Source organism: Lepidochelys kempii, chromosome 5, assembly GCF_965140265.1.
Source record: "Lepidochelys kempii isolate rLepKem1 chromosome 5, rLepKem1.hap2, whole genome shotgun sequence".
In the NCBI taxonomy this organism is placed as follows: Eukaryota; Metazoa; Chordata; order Testudines; family Cheloniidae; genus Lepidochelys; species Lepidochelys kempii.
In genome coordinates this window covers 120,881,644-120,906,495 of record NC_133260.1, presented here as the reverse complement: position 1 = coordinate 120,906,495, position 24,852 = coordinate 120,881,644, and the positions used below count along the sequence as shown (strand labels likewise).

General features: G+C 43.2%; 1 protein-coding gene across 6 annotated transcripts in view; it reads left to right on the top strand.

The window, feature by feature from the left end:
- Window positions 1–24,852, top strand: part of ECPAS (Ecm29 proteasome adaptor and scaffold) — a 90,163-nt gene that overhangs the window by 39,383 nt on the left and 25,928 nt on the right. For all 6 annotated transcript variants that reach the window (XM_073345601.1, XM_073345606.1, XM_073345603.1 and 3 more), the window contains 18 exons: window positions 1,915–1,995; window positions 2,735–2,966; window positions 3,801–3,892; window positions 6,527–6,661; window positions 8,418–8,583; window positions 9,065–9,237; window positions 9,918–10,019; window positions 11,707–11,830; window positions 12,930–13,075; window positions 14,230–14,284; window positions 14,920–15,034; window positions 16,105–16,170; window positions 16,483–16,600; window positions 18,688–18,855; window positions 19,955–20,034; window positions 22,115–22,220; window positions 23,340–23,387; window positions 24,226–24,347. In XM_073345601.1, the coding sequence (XP_073201702.1) occupies window positions 1,915–1,995; window positions 2,735–2,966; window positions 3,801–3,892; window positions 6,527–6,661; window positions 8,418–8,583; window positions 9,065–9,237; window positions 9,918–10,019; window positions 11,707–11,830; window positions 12,930–13,075; window positions 14,230–14,284; window positions 14,920–15,034; window positions 16,105–16,170; window positions 16,483–16,600; window positions 18,688–18,855; window positions 19,955–20,034; window positions 22,115–22,220; window positions 23,340–23,387; window positions 24,226–24,347 (2,129 nt within the window). The remainder of the gene's footprint in view (window positions 1–1,914; window positions 1,996–2,734; window positions 2,967–3,800; window positions 3,893–6,526; window positions 6,662–8,417; window positions 8,584–9,064; window positions 9,238–9,917; window positions 10,020–11,706; window positions 11,831–12,929; window positions 13,076–14,229; window positions 14,285–14,919; window positions 15,035–16,104; window positions 16,171–16,482; window positions 16,601–18,687; window positions 18,856–19,954; window positions 20,035–22,114; window positions 22,221–23,339; window positions 23,388–24,225; window positions 24,348–24,852) is intronic.

Sequence of the window (24,852 nt, the reverse complement as noted above, 5' to 3'; positions counted from 1 at the left end):
AGGAGATTAAAATAAATCCGGAATGCATTGAGGGAAAATTCCTTCCTGACCCCCTGCAGGTGACTGGCAGAAGTCCTGAAGCATGAGATTTAGGCACATAAGATAAATTCATGGCTATGAATTTATACACATTTGTTCTTGTATCAGCATTGTCCTTTAACTTAAATAGCTCTTCACTCTCCCTGATGTATTTTTAGAGAGCAGTCATATCCCCTCTCAGCACCGTTTGCTAAGCTAAACAAGCCAAACTCTTCCAGTCTCATCTCATAAGTTAGATCCTTCATTGGCCTTGATCATTCTACTTGCTCTTCTCTGCTCCTGCTCCAGTTTGAATTCATCTTTCTTGAACACGGGTGAACAAAATTGTACCCTGTATTCCAAATGGGTCCTACCAGTGCCTTGTACAATGGCATTAATGCTTCCCTATCCCCACTGGAAATGCCTCTCCTGATACATCCTAGAATCCCGTTTGCCTTGTTCGTAACTGCATCACATTGGTTGCACATAGTCATCCTGTAATTGACCAGTACACCTAGGTCACTCTCCTCCTCTGTCACTTCCAACTGAAGAATTTCTGCTACAAGCTGGTGGTTCATATTAGACACTAAGCACTTTGTGCTATTGAATTTCATCCCATTTCTGTTTCTCCAGTCTTCAAGGTCCTGCTGTATAATATTACGATCTGCCTGTGTATGGATAATACCCCCCAACTTTGTGTCCTCAGCAGATGTCATTGAACTGAGGGGAGATGGTGTTGAATTTCTAGCAAGAACTTCCTTTATCCGGGATAGGAGTCGTTCCGGTTAAATAGGTGTTTTAAAAAAAACCCAGAATTTTCATCAATGTGACTAAAAATCCCTTTCAGTTCACTTTTTTTGTTCTCGTGGCTCTTGTGATGTCACTAGTTCACTCAGGATCGCAGAGTCCTTCAGATTAGACACAACCTGAGTTTCTAGTGTGAAAAACAAACAGGAGAACCCCCTGTCCACACCCCCATCATTATTCAGGTCTGTCTTTAACAGAAGCATCAAGACCAAGTTTTCCCCTTTGCTGAGACACCTTTACGTGTTTGTTTTTCATATGCAAGTGGTGAATAATAAATGTGTGCTGGAGCTGGTCCATGTAAGGAACACTTTACGGCCAGGATCAGTGTGCAAAATGACTTCCCTACGTAAATGAGCTTAACTCTTGTCTTCAAAATCTAGAGAACTAAATTTAAAGGAGGAGTAAGATCCAGTGTTTCGAGAGTCTTGAGTCGTGGACTCTGATCCAAAGTCTTCCACTCATTCGCTCATTTGACTTCAGATGCTTGCTTAAGCTGTCTGTGCCTTGTTAGGGCCCCAATTAAGCAAAGAATTTGAAGACATAATTGACTCCACAATTGTTGAATCCAGGCCTAGAGCCATCGTACATGCTGATAAACTAATATCTGCCTACCTTACTGGGGTTTTGAAAGTAGGGCTGGTTTACTCTTGAAAGATGTTGAATTGTTGGAATTGAAACATTCTGTGGGAATGTGTTGATTTTGATGAGTTTCCCTGGGAAACCAGGCAGGTTTCCTGCTGGTTCCTAAGCTTCCTGGCTTCTTGCCAGCCTGAGCTGGCAGTCTTGGAAGACTTTTTGGAATTTAGTTTGAAATTTTTGAAATTAAATGGTGTTTTTTGAATAATTTGGTTTGAAATTTTGAGGAAGAAAATTCCAGCTCCAGTTGTGAGGCTTAATTAATTATTGTGAAGCACTTTTGAGATCTTCTGGTTAAATGCATTATGCAAATGCACAGTGTTTTGTTTATAATTACATTTGCTGAATGGAAGATAGTGGTACAATTAGTTGCAGCAGAAAATATTATTACTAAGTATATACCATTTACAGTCTGGAGTGTACCCCTGCTAAATCTATGTGTTTGTTATTTAGGCCTCTCACCGAATGAAAACTCCTGCTAAATACATGACCGGAACTGCAGTCCTGCCTTTCAATCCTGCTACATTTGGAGAGGTAATTGTGTCTGTCTCATTGCAATAGCGATGCATTCTTACATGTCGTTATTTAACCTATGGGACACTGGGAGAACAGTGGTGATAGCATGTAAGGCACTAACCTGGGACTCTGGCAATCTGGGTTCAGTTCTTTAAGGAATTCTGGGGACTTTACCTGACTGACTTTGCCACAACCTCCTCCATAATCTTCCTTAAAAAGGGAGATTTGAGTTAGTTCGGTAGTTGGTGTGTCACTGGCAAGGGATGGTTTTCTGAGGAGAATATTTTGACAGTGCCTCCTTGAACACACCTAGCATCCTAACCTCTCAAGAGAAGGCACTGATGGTCTCCCCCAACTGTGGGAAATCAAAGACCGAAGACGCAGCACCCCCAAGACATTGCTCTTATAGCTTGGTAGCAGGTAGGGTGGTCCTGATGTCAATGATGAGCCGTAGACTCCATGAACCAAATTCAGAGGTGATGTGTTACTTACACAATGTGGGCTAAGGGATGCTAAATTGGTGTAACATACATGCTGAGAAAAGATGCAAGTTACACCAGTTTAGAAGCACCTTTTTATTTGACCCATATGACTTAATCCAGCAGTTTTCAAACTTTTTTGAGCTGAGCACACCCTTTGAGTTACAATTTTTGGTTGTCCCCCCGCCCAGAAGACTGACGACTGGGGCGCCTGCTGGATCTGACTCCTGTTTCCCTGTGAAATACCTTAACCCTATCTTGTTCTCTTCTCTGTTTAGATAGTCTTGTACCTGCGAATGTGTCTTGCTCATAGTGCAGGCGTGGTACCAGCCTCTCAGAGCTTAGCTGACATGCAAGACCATGCTCCGGCAATTGGCCGTTATGTCAGGAACCTCCTGTCTGGCAACTTCATATCTTCCTCGTCATCTTCCACTTCCTCAAAAAGTGGAGAAACCAACCCAGTGCAAATCTATATTGGCCTTCTTCAGCAGCTGTTGTCTGGTGTTGGAGGTGAGGAACCATAGGCCATGGTGCTGAGGAAAGAAGAAAAGCTCTTTCTAGAACTTCTGAATGAGCATTGGCTAAGCATACTCAATACCCTGAACTTTGCTTCAGTGACCATAGGTTGTAACGAGAACTAACCCAAACTGTCTTAGGCCAGTTTGTAGTTTAGAGTTGTTCCCTCGCACACAATTGTGAAAGGGATTAAGGAGAGAGAGCGCCACGACATTATCTATTAGATTGGGGTGTCAGAATTTTCAGGCCATTGTCAGTGTTTATTACAGTCTTTGCACACCTGAACAGTTCCCGTGTACAAAGACGCCAACTCTGTGGGTGCTCTGGGGCTCAAGCACCCACTGAAAAAAGTAGAGGGTGCTCATCACCCACAGGGCTGGATTCATCTTTTGTTTGCCCCAGTGCCTGGACTGTGGCCCGGCACCCCGAGGCCCTGCCCTTGCCCCTGCCCCGCCTCTTCCCTCTGAGGCCCCACTCACATGGGAAGGGAGAGGAGCCAACACCCACTGGCAAAAACAAAAGTCCATGCCTGTGCCCTTGTGGAATGACGCTCTTCATCAGATATCTGAGGCAATTTAAAGTTTCATCACAAACTGCTTGTGTACCTTTAAAACAGTTTACTAGAAATACGCATATTTGCCTGTCTGATGTCCATAAGAGAGAGAGTACTCAGAAATAATACGGAAAGTCAGTCATAACTTTATCTGGGATCTTTAAATTTGCATTAAACTGCTTGATGTGGCATCATTTGCCTGTTTTTACTATTAGTTGTAAATAGAAAAAATTGCATTTCATTTTCCTTAACTTGATTCTTTAATTACTCTTTAGGTTTGCCAGTAATGTACTGTCTTCTAGAAGTTGTTTCGGTGTATCCAGAAAAACTAGCAACCAGATTTGCAGACAAAATAGATTGGATAAAGGTACGTTGCACACACGTGGATTTTTTTTCTGTTCACCTTCGCAAAATCTGGCATTTCAAGACCTAATAATTTTCCAGGTAGCTGATTAGCTGATCAGTAATCTTGAGGAGTGAAAGATTCTTTTTTGCAATATTTTTATTTTCTAAGTCTGTTGCGGGTTTAGTTCGCATTGTTCTCTCTCTTTCTCTGCTTCATTACTCTGTGATCTGGTATATGTTTGTTAGATCATAGTTTTAGACGGATGTTACTAAGTGTACATCTACACTGCAGCTGGGAGTGTGCTTCCCTGCGTGGGCTGATAGTCTCGTGGTCGCTCTGCTTGAGCTAACATGGTAAAATTAGCATTGTGGCTGGGGATAGCACTGGTGGTGGCTGGGGATAGCCACTCAAGTGCATACCCAGGGAGCTAGCCCAAGCTGATGCCCATGCTACCCCCAGCTACATGGCTGTTTTTAGTGTGCTAGCACAAGCAGAGGTAGCGTCTGTCTATCTGTCTGTCTACTTGTGCTGGGGAGTGTTTCTCAAAATTGGGCCAGCTGGTAAGCTTAGGGAAGACTAATGACCTACCAGAGTTTGGCAGAAAGCAGCACGTTTATCATACTGATAGCTAAGCTCAAAAGAAGAGTGGGCGGTCACACTTGCATACTCACACTCCCAGGACAGAAACGGCACTGGCGATGTCAGGATCCTTCAAGGTAAGTGTCCTACAGCGCAGCGATGGATGATGTGATGAAGGTCAGTCTTCCCGAGGCACAATGGAATGCAATGTGGCGAACCACTGGCCAGGTGGTCCGGGCGAAGGGCCTTCATGGGAGCTACAAGCTTGTGAGTGCACTCCTGTGCAGATGGCCCCTTCCCCTTTTAAGGACCTGCTCCTCATGGCCCGCAACTAGAGATGACTTGGCTGCGTGTGGTTGGTCACTCTCCACCTCGGGCAGTGTCCATACATTGGGCGTGCGATTGCTGCCTAATCAGAGTCCCAGACACCTTGTCTACCTGGGAGCTCTTCCGATCTTCCAGCTATTCAACCAGCCCATTCATCCCACAAGCATTCCAGGAGGGAGGGGGAAGGGGAAAGCCACTTCACGGGTATTCAAAGAGGGAGAGGAGAAAAAAAAAAGTGTGGGGGGGAACCTCTTGAACATACAGGTTATACAGATCACTGCTGCCCCTACAACAGGGAGCATGTTCCCAGCTGCAGTGTAGACATACCCTATATTCCCTCACATTGGTAGACTCTGAGGGGTATGTCTACACAGCAGTTAAACAGCTATGGCTCGCCTGTGATAGCTGACTCAGGCTTGGGCTACAGGGCTGTTTAACTGCAGTGTAGACATTTATGCTTGCACCGGAGCCCAGGCTCTGGGACCCTCCCCACTGATGGGTTCCAAATCCCAGCCTAAAGCCCAAGCCAGACATCTACACTGCAATTAAACAGCCCCATAGCCAGAGACCTGCAAGCCCAAGTCACCTGACGTGGGCCAGCTGCCGGTGTCTTAGTGCAGTATAGACATACTCTGAGGGCCAGATCTTTCACTTGTATCAATCAGAGCGGTTCCATTCTTTGGTAGTTCACGGGTAGGAGGACTTCCCCATCTAAGAATCTACCAGTGAGAGGAGCTGCTCTGGCAGCTCTCTTGGGGTGGGTGGGTGAAGGGCAGTCTAATATACTGATGTAAGTTTTGAATCAAGCAATATAACTCCATTGGCAGTATTCTGGTGGTGATAAACCTCTTTTTTTTTTTTTTTTTTTTCTGATCATCTCAGGTCACCTGAATCCTTCAGTCTGAAGTGTGTATGTGTGTGTATTTACACACACACACACAATTCGAACTGAAGGGTTCTGGTGACCTGAGAATGTTGTTTAAGTTTATAACCCTACTTTTTGCATTTATCGCTCTCTACACACACAAGCGCGCACGTGTGTGTGTGTGTAGAGTTAAATGCAAAGAGTAAGATTATAAACTTAAAAACACAAGTTAGGAAACAAATGTTTATATTATGTTTGTTATGCTAACACTGCCATAATAACCAGACCTTTTTAACAGTCTAGGTAATAAAAAATACTCCATACAAATAACATGGGTGAATTAATGTTGCTGAGAGAACTGTGACTTTTCCATTTCTTGACTTCTGTGTCTGTTACATTTGCAGCCTTCGCATTAAGTAGGTTTAATCTCTTCAGTTTTTTTCCTTTATCAAGTGAGGAGGAAAGAGCAAACGAAAGGCAAATGTACTCTGTGGCACTATGGAATTGTACAAGACAGGAATTTTGTCTCGTACAATTCCATGGCGTTTTTAGCTCCCCAGGGCTGGGGAACATGAAATTTCTTTTTTAATACCCGATTCGGCAAAGCATTTAAGCATCACGCTAACTGTAAACATGTGAGTAGCCCCCTTGAGGGCAACAGGACTATTCATGCTTAAACCTAAGCACGAGTGCTTTGCTGAACTGGGTCCTAAGCAAGTTACTCAGTGTTGATAATTATATTCCAAGGGTAAAAAGAGGTTAGAGTAAAATTATGGAGTGTAGGTGGGTAGTTGCATCTGAACGGTGGCTAATGTATTAAAGCTAGACCATCAATGAAGTATGTTCCATCTTTGTTGTTTGTTTTTGGTTTTTAAAACGTACAGAGTCTGATGAATACAAACAAGGAAGAGATGCGTGAGCTGGCAGCACTGTTGTATTCTGTAGTGTTGTCTACAATGTCTGGAAATGAACTGAAGTCCTCTGTACAGCAACTGATCAAGACAGCAAAAGACAATCATGTAATTACATTCTCTTTATCCATTTCTTGTATTATTTTTAATTGCAACATTTTAATTGAAGATGTTAATCTTATAGCAGTCCAGAATGTATTACTTAGTGATTTTTTTTTTTTTTAATATGGAAAAGCACCATTGAATTAGTCGGTTACTTGTTGGAGGTAGGAAAAAACGTTGCTATATTTGAGTAGAACAACTTTTCTAAGTAAATACATAATTGAAACTGTACTCAGTCAGTATTTGACATTTCTCCTAAGCACAACCAGGACCGTTAGGAACCATTATTAAGAAGTTTAGTCAGTTAAATAGTCGTCATCATATTGCATGATAATGGGTTGCACCAGCTACCTCAGGCAGTTATAAGTTTTTTTGTTTTTATTGATGAGCAATTAAAGGTAAGCCCAGATTTTAGAAAGTATTTAGCTGGTCACCCATTGCCTTTCCCCTGGCTAAGCCATAGCTCCCTCCCTTCACTGCAGGCCAGTGAAAGCTTTCTCCTACCCAGGAACCTTTGCTAGGTAGGGCATGGTTTTAAGGGTCCACAGCCTTCACCTCCTATGACTGTTATCGCAACTGGATGGGGCTTCCTTCCCTCCCTCTGAGCCCCTTTCCTCCTCTCATTATTCATATCTCTGGAGCTTACCTGAGTTCCTTGACTAATAGGATTGCAAACAATGCGGAATTCAAACCTTCCCTCCCCTCCTTACAGAAACCAGGCAAATAATTTTCTTGATGCGACTCACCTACTGCAGTCTAAGGAAAGAGTTAGCTCCCTAAGATATGTTTCCCCAAAGAACTAATTTGATTTTAATCCCTACATAGATCTCAGTAATCTGCTATTTTACTAGTACCTTAACACCATGTTCTTTTTGAAGTCAAATGGGACTACTCCCATGTTTAAAGCTAAGCTGAGCCATTAGAAACAAAATAGTCTTTATTTTACTCAGTCTTCTCTTAAAAGAAATACTTTTTGCGAGAACTTTCATTACCTCTTTGAGATCTTCCAGTCCCCCCTAGATCTACTCTTTTTCCCTTCCTTCTTAGAGTAATATGTTGAGGATCAAACAAAAACATTAAAAAAAAAAAGAAGAAAAAGCAATTCTGTTTGCTTCTTTTAAATCTTGAAGCCTTATTCCTGCAGAGTATCCTTTCAAATGAATCCAGACTACTGGATAAACACATTAACTAATTAACTAGACATTTCTAATTCAAAGATCAACACTGAAATAATTAATGTTCTTGCTTTAACCTCATCTAGAACGACTGGACCAGATTGTGTACTCACTTGTGAATTCTGAGTAACTGAATTGAAGGGATTTTATCTGGAGTACGCACGAGCAGAACTTGTCTCCTTGTTTCAGTCTCTTGTGTGTGTAAACTGGGGAAGACAGCACTGCTCACATGCAGAAGGATATATTTATAAACTAAAGGATTACAGATGGCTTTTTTTCTCCTGGTAACTTGAGGGCGAGGCTTTCAAAAAATCCTAAGCAATTTAGGAGCAGAGTGACCTTCTGTGGGTCTTCTGCTCCTAAATCCCTTAGCTATTGAAAATCTCCCCTGGAAGCCTAAATTGTGCAGAAAACATTGACAGTATCGACAACCTATGGAGAGCCCCATAGGCTTGGCAATAGCTCAGAATTTTCGTGCTGTACCTTTCCAGCGGGCCTACCTATACATCTGTCTTTTCATGTACGCTTTATGTAAAACACATGATTGTGTCTATGTAGATTTCCTACCATGTTGGTATTGTCTGTAGAACCCGGAAATCCAACATGGATCCTTGTTGGCTTTGGGATTCACTGTAGGAAGGTACCTGGCCAAAAGGAAAACCAGGATGATGGAGATGCGTGACATTGAAGAGCCAAATATTGTTGTCATGCCAGAACAAGACCAGCTCATAAAGACCACAACAGAAACAATAGGTAATTTTGCTCTTGGCTATTATATTGCACCTTGGCACTGTTGGTTCTTGACATGAGAATTTATGTAAGCATAGTTTCCAGTCACAACTGGTTCAGGATGTGTCTCAGGTTGGCTGCATCTACTGATAGTGGCCTTGATGCTGAATAACACCTGTCTGATGGATTTGCCGGTCTTTAAGAATGTCTCCATCACTGTTGTCTGATCAGATGTAAACAATGTTCACTACTCCAATATTAATTAAGAAATAGACTCCCATGTGAGAGACGAGCAGATGCACACAGATGTACCTTTGTGGTATATTCTTCTCTCATTTAAATTGGTTTTACTCCATTGTAACTCTGACTTCATTCCTGATTCTCTCTGTTATACAGGAGAGCAAAACCTGGCCTCTTGTTTAAAAAAAAAAAAAAAAAAATTGTACTTCTGACTGCATTCAGGTTGTAGGGACAAAAACCAAGTCATCCTGTTGGTTCTCTGTAGGTTCCTTTTTGGACAGCACCTCTCCGCTTCTGGCAGTTGCTGCTTGTACAGCACTGGGGGAAATTGGCAGGAACGGCCCCTTGCCAATTCCCAGCGAAGGCACCGGGTTTACAAAGCTGCATCTTGTTGAAAGTTTATTGACCAGAATCCCTTCTGGCAAGGAAACAAATAAGGTAAGATTTGTTGGTTTGTTAATTTTGTTTCTGGCATATTTTCTCTCCGTATTTGTTCTTGTTTGTTTCGGGTTAAACTGAGGCTAACGTGATTACCTATCAAGCTAAGAGAGACATCACCCTTACAGCCTTGGTGATGACATTTTCAAAAAGCACTCAGCCTTGGTTTAACTCTGATCCCACTAAAGTCAATAGGAGTTTTACCCTTGGCTTCAGTGTAGGAGAGTTAGGCCAAAGGCTGTTAGAAAATCCCTTGAATAAATAATAATATTTGTTGTGGTTTTTATCTTCTTGGGATGAAACTAAGAAAATAGGATATTGTGGCTGAAAATCAGGAAGAACTTCCCAAACAGTACTGCGTGAAAGGGACTAGGCCCTGGACTGGACCCCAAATGGAATGAGGGGAAACGCCACCACTTGAGACATTTTCCAGTGGGTTTTTTGTCCAGCTCGTGCTGCGCTGTAGGGAAAAGTTATGCACTGGCAGGAGGATGTATTGCATGACCTAGTAGGTTTTCCCCATCTCTGATTTCTAGGAATCTATGACCGCTGGTAATTAAACTCAGTGGGAAGGTGTGAAAGAGTAATAATAAAAGCTCTGGGTTTCAAATTAGGAGGCATCTATGTTGAAAAAGTGCCTGCTGGGTTTATGAGTAAAATCTTGTGATTCTGTTTTTAAGATGAAAGAGCGAGCAATACAAACGCTGGGTTACTTTCCAGTGGGAGATGGAGACTTTCCCCACCAGAAACTACTGCTGCAAGGACTAATGGATTCTGTGGAGGTAAGGCAGTAACATTATCCCTTACACTTCAGTGAGTGTTCCAATTTGTATTAGCCTTCTGAATACTTTGGGCCACATTTACAAAGGGAAAAGGGAGCTGCTCTTTGAAGTGACTCATTCCATTTTTCAGATCTGTTCTTTCTGTTTGCAAAGCAGGCTGGTAGAGGGTGAGGAGAAGTTTTGTGCATGTAAAACCTGTGGCCTCAGTTTTAGCTCCCAGTCTTGTGCCCACTTACATACATATTGTCCATGGGATTGCTTATGTCTGTAAAATTAAGCACAGGTGTAAGTGCTTGTGTTAACGGGCCCTTTTAGAGACCACTTCTGAAAATCTGGTCTTTTAAAATGTACTAAATATACACATTGAATGTCAAAATATCTTGGTCCTGTGACAAATTTTAAACAAAGGACAGAAATTGTATTGGAAAGACGTTGAGTGGTGTAGCTCGGTTAAATTAATCATTTTAGAAAAAATCAGCAATATTTTTTTTTTGTTAATCGCGGAACTCTGCTCTATGTTGGAAATGTATTTTGTTCCATCCTGTACAGTATTTCAGAGTTGCTAATTTACTGAATGAGATGCTGGAAGGAAGAATGAAAAACTCCTTCCACATTAGGGTAGTGTTCTACATTTGCAGGTTGGCTTTCCCTTTCTCAGTTGATCATGATCGCATTTAGCAAATTCAGAGGTGACTAGTGAATATCAGATCTGGTGCTGTGGCCAAGCCCTGTAATATGACATGATCATAAAAGCAACAAAAATGACATTTGTATCTTCAAAGTGGGTCTTTCAAAAGGCCGCACTTCTCTTCCTAGAACTTCTCAGAGGACTGGAGAGCTTCCTGTATAAAATGTTTATTTGAGCACAAGGATTTATCTGAGCTTGCAGGAAACTAATTTTGAGGGACTGATTCTGCTAAGAACTGAGACGCTGTTGCTCTAATTGAAGTCAGTGGGAACTGTAGGTGCTCAGCAGCTTTGAAAATTAGGCCTTAGGGCTACAGGTAATAGTAAAAAATTATGTATATATAAATTAAACTAGTAGCAAAGTTCAGTGCCTGCGCTGCTCCTGATGCAGGTAAAAGGAATAGAGAGGAAGTGGTAGAGGGACACAGAACAAAGCTAAATCTTACTTGCATGTCCCTTGTGAGGGGAAAAGAATTTCTTTCCATCTCTTGAAGTTAGAATGTGCTGCTCAGCTTTTCAGTGTGTCTGGGTAGAACATTTAACAGCAGTTTGTTTCCTGAAGTGGTGGGTAGGGGAATCTTTTATTTTACTTCTGCCTAGTACAATAAAACCTCAGTGTTTCACAGGAATGACTGAGAGCTGAATGAAGGGAATAAACCTTTTGTTGTTCAGTCAAGGACGCTGCATCACCTTTGTTCTCTGGTTTGGACAAACGCAGAACAGTTGTAATGACTTCCAGGAATACTTTATAGCAGGCTGTCAAATAGTCCATAAAGCATTTTGTAAAAGTAAAGGCCTGAGGTTTTCAAAGTTGCCCTGCGGGTTTGTACCCTGAATTGCCATCAATTTTAACGGTGGCTGAGCATCCAAACTAGGGAGCTTTGAAAATCCCTGCAAAATGTCACTTGACTGTGCCGCTCTACTTGGAACTGGAGTGAGAATTGTTGGGGTCAGTCAGTAACAAGGTGATTATTTAGCAAGGACCTATTGTATTTTTCAGGCCAAGCAAATAGAACTTCAGTTCACCGTTGGTGAAGCCATTACCAGTGCTGCAATAGGAACCAGCTCAGTGGCTGCCCGTGATGCTTGGATGGTCACCGAGGAAGAGTATACTCCTCCTGCAGGTATACATTGTTGATGTGGGAGATTTGGAGGTGGAATGAAGAACCTGAGGGCCCTGTCCTGCATGGAGCTGAGCACTTCTGGGACACTGATTCTAATTAATGGGAGTTAGAGGCTCTTAGCAGTTCCCAGGTGGTGCTCAGTACCTTGCAGGTTTGGTCCCTTCACCAATCAGTTTGCCTGTTTTTTACTATTTAGTGCCCCCCCCCCCGTTTGACCAATCTGAAAAATATCGAGAGACAATAAAAAGATTTTCGAAGTGTGTGCTGTTTAAATCGGCTTCTTACTAATATACAATTAACTGCCTTTTGCTTTGATCATTTATTATGCTCTCCCATGCTCATTTCATATCTAATATGTGTAAGTCCTTTAAAACAGTTAGAGCCAAATTTCCCAAAGCAGACTTTAAAACGGAATCTTCGGTTTTTCTTGCCAGAGGTTTTGTACACAAACGCTTGGATTGCTATGAACAAACTGCATTTGTGTGTGCATGGACTTGGATATCTACCCGATTTTATGCACCCAGGTGCACATTTTGTTTGCTAGTCGTATTTTTGGATATGGACGAAAGTGAGCATGAAAAATGCTGCCTACAAAAACCATAGGTTCAATCTTAGGCCCCATTCCTGCAAACGCTCACAGTCATGCTTAACTTTATAGGCATGAGTAGTCCTGTTGATCTCAATTGTGCCTAGTGTTAAGCACATGTATATGTGTTTGCAGGATCAGGTAGAAGCTAGCTTGAGTCTCTCTTGGGAATTTGGTACTCAGAAAACCCTAAAACGTTCAGTCATAGTCTGCACCATTCCTATTAGTCCAAGGACTGTTGTGGGTTTTTCAAACCTGTACCAGATGTTCAGAGTCTTGGCCAAGGATATTTTAAGACTGGCCAAGAGGTGCCTATTCAACACTCCTTACTCATTCAAAACTCCCATTGACTCCCTCAGGGCTTTTCCTGAGTAAGCAGTTTGACGGTGAAGGGTGAGTGCTTGCACCACAGTGAAGAGCTATCAATGAGTTGATTGACTGCATTAAGTGACAATAAGCATGTGTGTGTTTCAGTGTCGATGTAATGGTCCTTATCTCCTTCCATCCAAACAGACGTGAAAGTGAATGACGTGGTCCCTTGGGTTTTGGACCTCGTTTTGAATAAGCACATTGTCAGCCCTAACCCCCATGTCAGGCAGGCAGCCTGCATCTGGCTTTTGTCGCTGGTGAAGAAGCTGAATACGCACAAAGAAATTAAGGTGAAAACCTGCCTCTGCCTTGCTTTGCTGCCTTCTTTCTCTCTCCTCGCCGCTCTTGCCTCTTTCCTTCCTTATGGACTTGCTGAGATCTTCATGTGACCCCTGCATGACCCATGGGATGACACTGCTCCTACAGCCTTAATAGGCTTCTTAACTTCCACTGAAGTCAGTGTGGGTTTTGTTTCCATAAGGACTGCAGGATACGGCCCCAAAGACATGTTCCCTTAGGCGAAGGGGGTTGGTGTCACTGGCATTTTAAAGGATTTCTCTTTGCAGAACGCTAAATCTCTAAGAATAAATCAGGTTTGGATTTTCCAGACTACTTGGAACCACAGGGTCAGTTCTGCCCTGCAAAGGCAGATAGGCTGATACTGTGTTTGGGATCTTTTGGATGGGACCTTAAAACTGAGGGCCTATCCACTCTGTATGACCACTAAAGATCCCCTGGTCCTCTGCCTAAGTACAGGAGTTTACCCCAGTGGTTTTGGCCAAAATTTCCTCTCCCCACCACTCTGATGCAATAGGCAATGATGATCCAGTTGGCTGCCACCTTCCAACCCAAGGTGGATGAATTTCAGCAGCAGTGTGCCTGTACATAGTTGACAAAATGCTTTGGGATGAAAGATGCTACATAGGTTTAAACTATTACTAAATTTTAAACTCGCACAGTTGCCCCACATCAGGTTATTTTTGCAGAGTTCTCATCTAAATAATGGGTCTTCAAGGAGGCAGTATGATCTTCTGATGAGGACAGGGGCTAGGAGTTTGGAGATATGGGTTCTCTTTCTGACTTACTCAGTTTGTAGCCTTGGACAAGTTACTTGACACTCCCCCTCTCCCTGCCCCCCGCAAAAAATCCTTTCTTTCCCCATCTGAAAAAAGGGAGTAACACTTACGTTACTTAGTAAATTGCTTTGAGGTTGGAGGCAAGATGTTGGATGAATGCAAAGTATTATAATTATTATAATCTCAGAACTTCAGATGGCCTGTTTCTAATTTCTCAGGAAATGAGTGCAGTTCTTGTAATGTCTTTTGAACTACGATTGTGACAGCAGTAAAATAGTCTGAATGTTTCTGCTAGACCCTGTTAGATGAAATTGAATGGAGGTAAAAACCCAGAATAATAAAAGACATGTTCTTCTTTCATCTTTCAGTCTCATCTCAAGGAGATTCAAAGTGCATTTGTTTCAGTTCTGTCTGATAATGATGGTAAGTAATACCATATCTATGTGCTTTGTCTTTGAACAAACAGTTTCTTAACAGAGGGGAGAGAATTTTTGCTATTCAGTGTAGTTACATAAAACCATTTAAACCTTTATTGTTCAGCCCTGCGAGACGTTTGTAGAAATATAATTTTTACTGCAAAATGGACACATTTGCATGCTGTTGTTCGCAGAAATGTCAAATGAAACATTTCTCTCTCCCTTAACCTGTTTGCATCAACATTTCCATTGGAAGGCAGGCTTTCCCCATCTCCTGGGATTATAGTGTCGTGGAGACCAATGGGGCTCCCCTGTTTGGTTTGTGTACCAGGGCTCCAACCCTGCAGTTGGATCCGCATGGGCAAGACCTTTGGCTGTGCCCCATTTAAATCCTTACGGGGTCCACCTGCATAGGTCCAGTTGAAGAAATGGTGCCTAGGGGGCTAAACAAAAGCCCAAAGAAATCAGTAGGGGGAGTCTTTCTGTTCATTTCCCTGGGCTTTGGCTTAGGCCCCAGCACCTTTGATGTCATTTAACTATGTCATAGATCGCATTTTTTTAGCTCCTATTTTAATTCTGTCTTCATTGGTATTTTTCTTACTACTTACACACTTGGCTTTTATTGTATGAAATCTGTTGCAGAACTTAGCCAAGATGTTGCTTCAAAAGGCCTTGGGCTAGTGTATGAACTAGGTAGTGAACAAGATCAACAGGAGCTGGTCACCACACTTGTTGATACGCTTATGACTGGGAAAAGGTATGGTGAGCACAGAACTTGCAGTGTGTGTAACCACTTTGAAAGTAAGTGTGTGTGTGTGTGTGTGTGTGAGAGAGAGAGACCTGTGGAGAGAGGTTTCTTAGGATTTGAATGGTGGAAGTCAACTTTCACCTACTCCCCATGTTTCTGACAGTGTGATAACTAAGTACAACAAACTCTAGCCTATTGAGCTGTGTTGAATGGTTGAAATGTTAAAAAGGTGTTTTGGGGTTTGCCTTGTGGGTCAAATGCATCTTGTGCTGATCAAGTTTTAACGAAGAACTATTTCTTTTTTGTGCAAGAGAGTCCAATGTCCTTTCTGCTTTGGGTTATTTACAGTCCCAGCAGCTCTCTGCAGGGGAGTTCCCTTGCTTGCTTGGTGCTACGAATAATGGCTGGAAATTAAATTTTGCTGTTATATTTCTAATATTTTTGATATTTTAAAAAATGTTTGATTATAGCTAAAATGACCACATAGCAAGCATTGATGGTTCTGCGGTAGAGTGGATAGCTCTCCTGTTGAGAGGAGGAAGCAGTTAGGTTGGACAAAGGTTAGAAAAACTCCCACAGAAATCAATGGGAGTGTTGCCACTAACTTCAGAGGACCATAAATTAGGAGAGTGGGGCAATATAGGGAAAATTCCAGTGGTAGCTGGGACTAAGAGGCAGATGAAAATTGTATTTTGCCCTTTGGAATGGGATAGAGACCTTGTCTAAATATGTGTTTGGATCCTTGGCCCCAGTGAATGGGAACAGATACAGTTAAAAGTAAAAAGCAGCCGTTTATATACGTTGCATCTTTTAACTTGGACTTGAACAGTAAGACCCTGACCTTTCAAAGACTTAAACAGGTGTGTAATGTTCTGCCTCGCTGGAGTCAGCGGGACTCCTTGCAGTGTATGAGGTTAAGCATGCACAGAAGTCTGCATGATTGGGACCCAAAGAAGAAGAATTTACCAGGCAAATACAGCAAAACAAATTCATTGGTATTCGAATGTACAGCATGTGAATGATAGCCTGTTCCCGGACAGTGCACGGAAAAGGTAATGCTGGGTCTGTTTTACCACCAGGGTCAAACACGAAGTGACTGGAGAAACAGTGGTGTTCCAGGGAGCCCTTGGCAAAACCCCAGATGGGTAGGTTTAGTGATGACTTTTCCATGAGACGGGTGCAATTCTGCGCCGAACTGCTGTTACAGAGCTATATACTCCTCTTGTAAATGCTCCCTTCCTGGGATTTTATTTGTCTAGAATTTTGATTGTGTTACTCTTGTTGCCTCTCTAATGGTTACTGTAGCTCTTTCTCTGCAGTACTGATTGGACACATGTTTATATCTAAGCTGAATTACTTACTAAATTCTGCTCCAGGGTATGACTTGATTCAGTGGGAGGTATAGCGCTGTCTGTGACTGAAAAGCTACACTAATTTTTCCTTTCTGCCTTCCCAAGTCAGGGTCTCTCTACCTACAAGGAGCTTTGTTCACTGGCTAGTGACCTCAGCCAACCAGACCTGGTGTACAAATTCATGAATCTGGCCAACCACCATGCCATGTGGAACTCGCGCAAGGTAACTTGATACAACAATGCAAATACCTATGTGAGTTGTAAACCCCCCCCGCCCAAAAAAAAACCCACCAAAAAAACAATAATTGCATTATTCCTCTTCTAACAATTGGTGTGCAATTTCTGGCCATAGATACTGTGTTCTAGTGTGACTCTACCAGCATGTGAAGTGGTGAATTACAGATTTCTTCAAATTATTGCAACAAATCTTAATACTATTTGTATTGCTTGAATCCACATCCCACTGTGTAATTAATTATAGTTGTTGTTATTTATTATTTGTACTGTGGTAACAAATAGGGGCTGGGGCCCAGTGTGGTAGCTTCTGTACAAATATTTAACAAGAAGAGCTCAAATCCTAAATTTAAGGCAAAAAACAGGTGGATTTGACAAAAAGGAAGTGGAGCACAAGGTAGCAGTGAGACGACTGTGATAAGCACTGGTCACAGCACACCAGCTGTTTTAATCACTGTCCTTGAAATAATGCTCTTAATTTTATTTACCAAAAGATCAACTACTCACATTCTTCAGCCATTATACCCTTTATCAAAGCCAAAATGTGACTTGTCATGCTTCCTGAAGTCAAATAACCATAATTCCTATTCATTCTAACTAATTTAAAAAAATATTTTTGTTTATTTTAACATTTTTAAATTAAGATTTTATTAATGTGATATCCTTTTTCGTTAGCCCATTTGAAATACAAAATAAGCTGTTTTAATAACCAAGCAGGCAGTGCTCCTGTATGCTTCAAATACCCTGTCTGCTCTGCACAGGTTCACCACTTGCTCCCTTACTATGATTTGGCTTTATTGGAAACTCCACTTTAAGCAGACCGTAAGCCTCTGCCTAAGCTTTCTTCCAAAGCTTGACTAGTCACGGTGTTTCCTGCAGGACCTCCCTATCTCTGGCCTTCGATTCCTATAACCAGAGGTTCACACCTTTCTCTTGTAGCCTGGTGGAGTTAACAAGCTGCACCTGCTGTAATGAGTCAGCAGAATTTACACAGCAACTTTATGCTGGATTCTAATGTCTGCTAACAGAAGAGCACTCCATCCTCAGTGGGGTTGTAGATTCTGCCACCCTGTTACAGTAGCCTTATGATTTGCCACTGATCTTAGATCCCTGCCACAGTAGGGGAAATGAAGATGGAGTTTCTTTGTATTTACTTGCCATGCTTTTTAAAAAAAATTGTGACACAAGATTCTCTCTGTAGCTAAATGCCAGCTATGATACATTACGGACTGTAGCAATGCTAACAATCGTCACTGTGGGCTAGACTCTGAACCTCTTACTTCAGCTGCTGAGCCGTTACTTTGCTTGGTTACACTGATGTTACTGGGACTACTTGGGTGAATAGGTACACGTCAGCCTAGGGGTTGACAGTCCCGCTTTCCGACTGCAGTAGGGCTGATGAAGCAGTGCCATCTGAGTTCCTCTAAACCCTGATGAATACAAAGCAGTAATCCCAAGTATCTTAAAGAAATGCAGAGAAGTGCTTGCTCGCTCGCGCGCTCTCTCTCTCCTTATAACCTGAGATTTTTTTTTAAAATTTTTTTTAAAGTCCCTGTTTTTATAAATGCAACACAGTGTGTGTGCAGGGAAAACTCCGACCTGGCCAATCCTTTTGGGAACACGTTTTCTTTGGAAAATCTGCTGCTTATTGTAATGCTCACTACTGCACAGATGTATACCCCCCTCACTCACCATCTCTAGATCAGAGGGCTGAGGAGGTGCCTCAAAATGAAGAAGAGTGAGGGAGAGAGAATATGTGATATGTCATTAAGTTATCCTCCCTTCGCTGCACATACACTGCATTACCTGTTGGGAGGCTGACTGTGTGGCTCAAAGCTGTGGGATTGGTCCTTAAAGTCAATATTTGGCTTCACTTTTATACTAACCAGATAACATAGGGAACGTAACTGAGCAATGACAAATCAGGGGTGCAACAGGGATCTGATCCTACATTGCTTATCTTTGTGGAAGCTTTGCCATTGACTTCAGTGGGCTCAGGATTGGGCCCTAAACAAGTAATATAGATGCACTTGTCCGCTGAAATGAATCAAATACATCCATTCTTCCTCCTTTTAGGGAGCAGCGTTCGGTTTCAACGTGATCGCTACGAAGGCTGGCGAGCAGCTAGCTCCGTTTTTGCCCCAGCTGGTCCCCCGTCTCTATCGTTACCAGTTTGATCCCAACATGGGTATTCGACAGGCTATGACCAGCATTTGGAATGCGCTTGTCACCGACAAATCTGCGGTGAGTGAGCATGAGTTCTCGTGTCCCATTTGGGTCTGTAGGGTGTTGGAGTGCAAAGCTACGTGCTTGAGCATCTCAACGGGATTCTCGGCAAGAAGTAGCTGAGGAGCATTTTGTGAAAGGCACTGATGATCTGTGCTGTATGAGGAGGAGGAAACCCGTCACTGTGTAGAGTAGGTCCTAAAATAGCCAAGTAGAACTGGGGATGTGGAATTTATTGGGAGAAATGGAAGATGCACAGATGTCTCCACACTCCCTGTTATGCATGGAAGGACCTTCCTGAGCTCATCTGCAAGGGCCACGTTCAAGCTCTGATGCCTCATAAAGAAGGGGGTTGCAGCACTTCCTGCCTTTCTTATGAGAAGCCCCTAGGGGCCCCTGCTGCTTTGTGAGGGTACAGTTCACCCATCAGTGGCTGAAGAGGGCTCTGGGGTTGTGGCAGCCAAAGATCAGCTGATCAGCTTCCCTGAAGTGGCGAGGAGGTGGCTCATTGGAAGAGGCAGATGCTGACTCAGTGGAAGAAGCTGTCCCCAAGCTACAGGAGGTAGGAGAGCTCAGTACTAGGCTCCTGAAACTCTGGAATAGATTAGTGAGTTTTCTTAGCCCCAATCCTATCTCTCCCCATAAGAAACTCCATAAGCAGATTCAGAGGCTCTAGAGACCTGTTTATTTCTGCTTCCAAACCTCTCCATAACAAAAGGGCTGGAGGGCTCTAGCCTTTCCCTCCTCCACATGGCTAATGTGGCTCCCCTCAGCCTTGGGCTCTGAACCAGCAGAGGGGAAGTCCCTTCCAAACTGGAACAAGAGAGCCAGCCCGAGCAGAACAGGCTCATGCAAAGTCAGCTCTGACCTTTCCCAGTTGATCAGGATTTGCTGTACTTTGGCTGGTATCTCTGGGGGCACTGTCTCTCGTCCACAAAGACCTTTCTTAGAAAGGTGGAAAATCTTGGCAGGTACTAGCTAAAGACCTGGACTTTTGCTTGCTACGGTCCCAATCATGCAGTCACACCCGTGTATGTGGATCCAGTTCCAAGGTCAGAGCCTTGGTGGGAAGCTGCAGGCTCCTCCTTGTCTATGATTTTTTCTTTTCTTCCACCAGGTTGATAAATACATGAAGGAGATTCTGGATGATCTGCTCAACAATCTGACCAGCAACATGTGGAGGATCAGAGAATCCAGGTATAGTTGAACAGTGACCTCTTCCTCTTTAAACAAAACTGCCAGCAAGTCTTTAGAAATTTTAGTGGATTTAGAAAGGAGAAGGGCCGAGGGGTGGGGAGGAGGAAGGAGGCAGAACGGAACCCACCACCAGAATAGAGTCGTGCTGCGGTAGGATGTACCGCAACGCCTTGTGTTTCAGTGTTGGATCCCATTCAGCCCTGCTGCGATACTGGCCTAAAGGCTCTGAAGAAAAGGGTCTTCTGATTGCAAAGTTCTTGGGGGTCCCAGAGCCTGAAAAGTTTCAGGGTATGTCTACTCTGCAAACTAAAACCTGCAGCAGTGAGGCTCAGAACTGGGGTCAGCTGACTCGGGCTTGTGCTGCAGGGCTAAAAACAGCCATGTACATGCTCTGGCTGGAGCCCAGGCTCTGAAACATGGTGAGCGGGGAGCAACTCCGAGCCCAGGCTCCAGCCCAAGCAGAAATGTCTGCACTGCTTTTTTTAGCTCCGTAGCATGAGCCCGAGTCGGTTGACCTGGGCTCTGAGGCACACTCTGTGTGTGGTGTGCTTGGTTGGGTTTTGGGAGGGGTTTTGAAGTGTGGATGTATCCTGTGTCATGGTCAGAGTCTATGGACAATCCATTTATCAGTGTGTAGTATAAGGACTTGGTGATAGGAGGGTGCAGTTAGATACATGAGCTGCTGTTAGTTAAACATTTTTTGATATAGCTCATCAGTAAACCAGCATAAATATCGAATCTGTGCTCCAAACCTGATCCATCGAATGCCTCCGTTCCACCTCCCCACCCAGACTTAGAGGGACTTATTAGAATATCATACTCTGGCTAGAAAATAAACCTAAAGCTGGATTACAGCAGCTGTAATTAAGGTTGCTTAAGCATTTCCATTATAAACCATCTTTTTCAGTTGCTCATAACTTTCTCCAGTTTTCACTTTTCTGGCTGAAGTTTTCCAGGGCTGGTCTCTGCCCAAGTCTGCATTCTTATTGTTGTTAAAAGTTGGACCCAAACTAGTTCAGCAGTTCTGGAGAAATACAGGAGTGGGGAGAATAAAACGCTGTCCTCATTGTTTAAGGAAAAAAGATTGCCGTCTTTATGTGAAGAGCATTGGTGCTGCCTCGTGTGGACACTCAGATCCCTCATAAGGAGCGGTGTCTCCCCTGCAGTGAAAGTTCAGTGACGGGTCTGGGTCAGCTGACTCCGGCTCTGGGGTTCAGGCTATAAAACATCAGGTTAGACATTCAGGCTTGGCCTGAAGCCTGGGCTCTGACACCCAGCGAGGAGGATGAAGCCTGAATCAGCTGACCCAGATTCTGAGACTCGGTGCTGTGGGGTCTTTTATTGCAGCATATAATGTACTGTTGGTGTCTGGGTGAAAACTGGTTTTGATCCAGGTGAGTTACAAGGATTTGAAACCAAATTGTATTTATGGTAGTTTCTTTAATTACCATCTGCCTGTGTTGTAAAGGGAAGCAGGTTGCAATGTGTGTGCTTTTGTGTTGTACTTTGGTATATACGCATTTTTTTAAATGTGCAATGAAGCAGATCCATACTGAATGAGGAAGCCGGCTTGTCGGAGAAGGTGGTGAGTAGCAGTTATCGGGTGTGATTCACCACTTCCTTAATCTAGTTTTATGCCAGTGTCACTCCTCCAAAATCAAATGTAGTCAAGCTGGAGGAAAGCAGTGGTGAATCAGGGCCGGGAAATATAATGAAGGTATCTGTTGAAGGAGATAGAGCTTCATGAGCCTACTGCTTTATTCTGGAGACAGAGGGGCCTGATTCTCATCTACACAAAGGTCACGTTGCATCTTTCTGACAGTGTAAAGGGGCTTTTTAGTAGGTGTGTGTGACATTTTCATTGACTCTCAGGCCCCTTTACACTGCCAAAATGATGCAAAGTGGCTTTAATGTAAATGAGAGTCAGATCCAAAGGTCTTTCCTGCCAAGGACGGCCTGCCTTTGGAAGTAAGTTTAGATGAGAATAATGTGTGGTGGGGCTTTTTGTGGTGTTTTGGCTTTTAGTATTTTATTCCTGTATTGTATTGTATCCCTGTCTGAAACAAAACTGTGTTTGCAGCTGTCTAGCACTGAATGACTTATTAAGAGGTCGACCACTGGATGACATTATTGACAAACTTCCAGAAATCTGGGAAACCCTATTCCGAGTGCAAGATGATATTAAGGTAATAGAGCTTCCTGTTAAATTGTCAGCTCTTACAAAAAGTGTAATTATCAAATCTGGAGGGAATATCCCATCTGCTGCAAGTTTAGAAAAGTATCTCTGCGAAGTATCAGTTACTAGCTAGGGGCAGGTCCTGAGAGCATCCCCAGCTCCCACTGAAGCCAATGGAAGTCATAGGTGCTCACCACTGTTCAGGTCCTAGTGAGTAAAATGCTTGGGAAATTCTTCATATGGTTTCCTTGTAGTGTTGGGATTCCTTCTGAGAGCTTTTCCACTTGGCTTATCCAGAGCACCTTGTGCAGTTGTGGGAGAGCAAGTAGGTTTGGGGGTGTGGATACAGCACACACTGTTTTCCATTTCTCTTATGCTCAATCTTGCAAAGTGCTGAGCTGTCTGGCCCTGACCCAGCACAACACTTAAGCGAATGCTTAACTTCAGGCACATGAGTAGTCCAACTAGGATCGCTCATGTGTGAAAGTGAAGCACACGCTTAAGTGTTTCTGCAGGCCAGTGTGTTCAGCGTCCTACAGGATCAATCCTTATATTTTCTAACATCCAGCTTTGCCTGTTCAAACAGGGCTAAAGCTTCTTTGCATCTGAAATTGTGCTGTGATTGAAGGTGTGGAGGTTAGGCCTTGTCACTTTCACAAACTCAGCTGGAACTGCATCATTTTTGCTGTGTAGTGAAAGGCCAGATAAAACCAGTCCTAAATATGATGTTGGTAAAAACAGCATATAACCGAATTCCTCAGCAATGCTTCTGAGTAGAGAATAAAGTGTACAGGAGAGATTTTATGCTTCCTTTTGGAAAAGGACAGATCCTCTAACATTAGTGGCATGGAGGAACAAAGCATGGGAACTCCTTTAAATGGAAAAATGGCATCCAGCCATAAATCAGGATCAAATTGATTTCATAGCGCATGGTTCCCATTTTTTGGAATCTGAACAAAGTAAATGCACAAATAGTGATAAGAGGTTGACCATACACAAACAGATCTTTTAAACGTAACCTACAGGTTATGAATCAGATTAGTCAATACTTGTTTGGACTTTCCAGGTCAGTAATGATAAAGTAAAAAGTTTAAATAAAATATTAATGGAATTTTAACTTCTTCTGTAGGAGTCTGTACGAAAAGCAGCAGAACTAGCCTTGAAAACTTTAAGTAAGGTAAAATTGAACTTCTTCATTGCAGACTGTGTATGCGGTGGGTGTGTTGTATGTGGTGGGGTATAATAGTTCATTTCCACCTGTCCAAGAATGGCCTTTGATTATAAATTACTCTCATATAAACTACCCTGGTACTAAGGTACAGTGTTAAGTTATAGCCCAGTGGAGATAAAAAATATAGGTGTGATCCTGCATCCTGTACACACTGATAACCCCTGTTGAAATCAATGTGACACGTTGGAGGAAGACATCTGAAATCTACTTCCCTGTGTGCCCTTCTTTTTCTAGAGGGTTAAAGAGTGGTGGTATATACAGTATATAGTGCACATAGAAATGGAGCTGACTAAACAGGGTTTAGCTGCCCTTCCTGGCGTTTGAGACTCTCCTAATTTGGCACCTACTGTTGCAGCCATTGACCATTTGGGCCAATCTGGCTGAAATAACCTGCACAGCAGCCATGTTTCCATTCTGACCGTTACTAGATCCAATTGTTGAGGGCCAGGGCGATGCCATGCCTGGGTTTGGAGGACGGCACGGTTCGTGTCTCTATGTCCCCGTTCAGGAGCAAATATCGGGATACCACTGAGCTGGAATTTGGCTGAGCATGTAATCCCCCATAGAAAAATAATGGTGATATAACGGGCAAACCCAGACCTGACATGATCAGGCACAACTGCGTTGACTTCAGTGGGCTGCACCTACGTACACCAAGTCTGAATGTGACCCAGTCTCCTGGCTCTGGTTCCTCTGTAACTTTTCCCGTTGAATGCGGAAAGGCTCTGGGTTAAATCTGAGGAAAGATTTAGCAGTTTGTGATGTCGACTCTATTTATCCTTAGGTGTGTGTGAAGATGTGCGACCCCTCCAAAGGCGCAGCGGGCCAGAGAACTATAGCAGTGTTGCTCCCCTGCCTGCTGGACAAAGGGATGATGAGCACAGTGACTGAAGTTCGGGCTCTGAGGTTTGTTTTACATCCTGTGAATTCCCTTGGGATTGGGCTTGTTTGTTCCAAGGGGATTCGATTTATTCACCTGAACTGCAGCGTGTCCAATAATCAGTTCCCATTTTAATCCCCTCTCCCCATCCCCAGAAAAAACAACCCTCTCACCTCCCCCTGCTTTCATCCAGTTAAAACAGCAGCTCAGAGAATTCTAGTTGTTTCCTAGAGTGCAATTTCTTTAACTAAACAGAGGGCTGGTGCAATGGTGTAAGTATCAAATTCAGAATATCTAGCCTCTCTGCACCTATTGAGTTCCTGGGGGCATCCAAAGGCCCCCTCCCCTTTGGTCTAAGGAGAGGAGCTACTGAGTCCAGGGCTTAAGTAAAATCTGGGGACAATAAATTAAAGACTCTGCGGTTGCACAGGTTCACATCTCAGCAGGAGTCAATACAGCTTTCCATATTTCTGCAGCAAGTAAACTGACCCCCATGCAGTTTGTAGTATGTGAGACTCTTCTGTGGGTCTT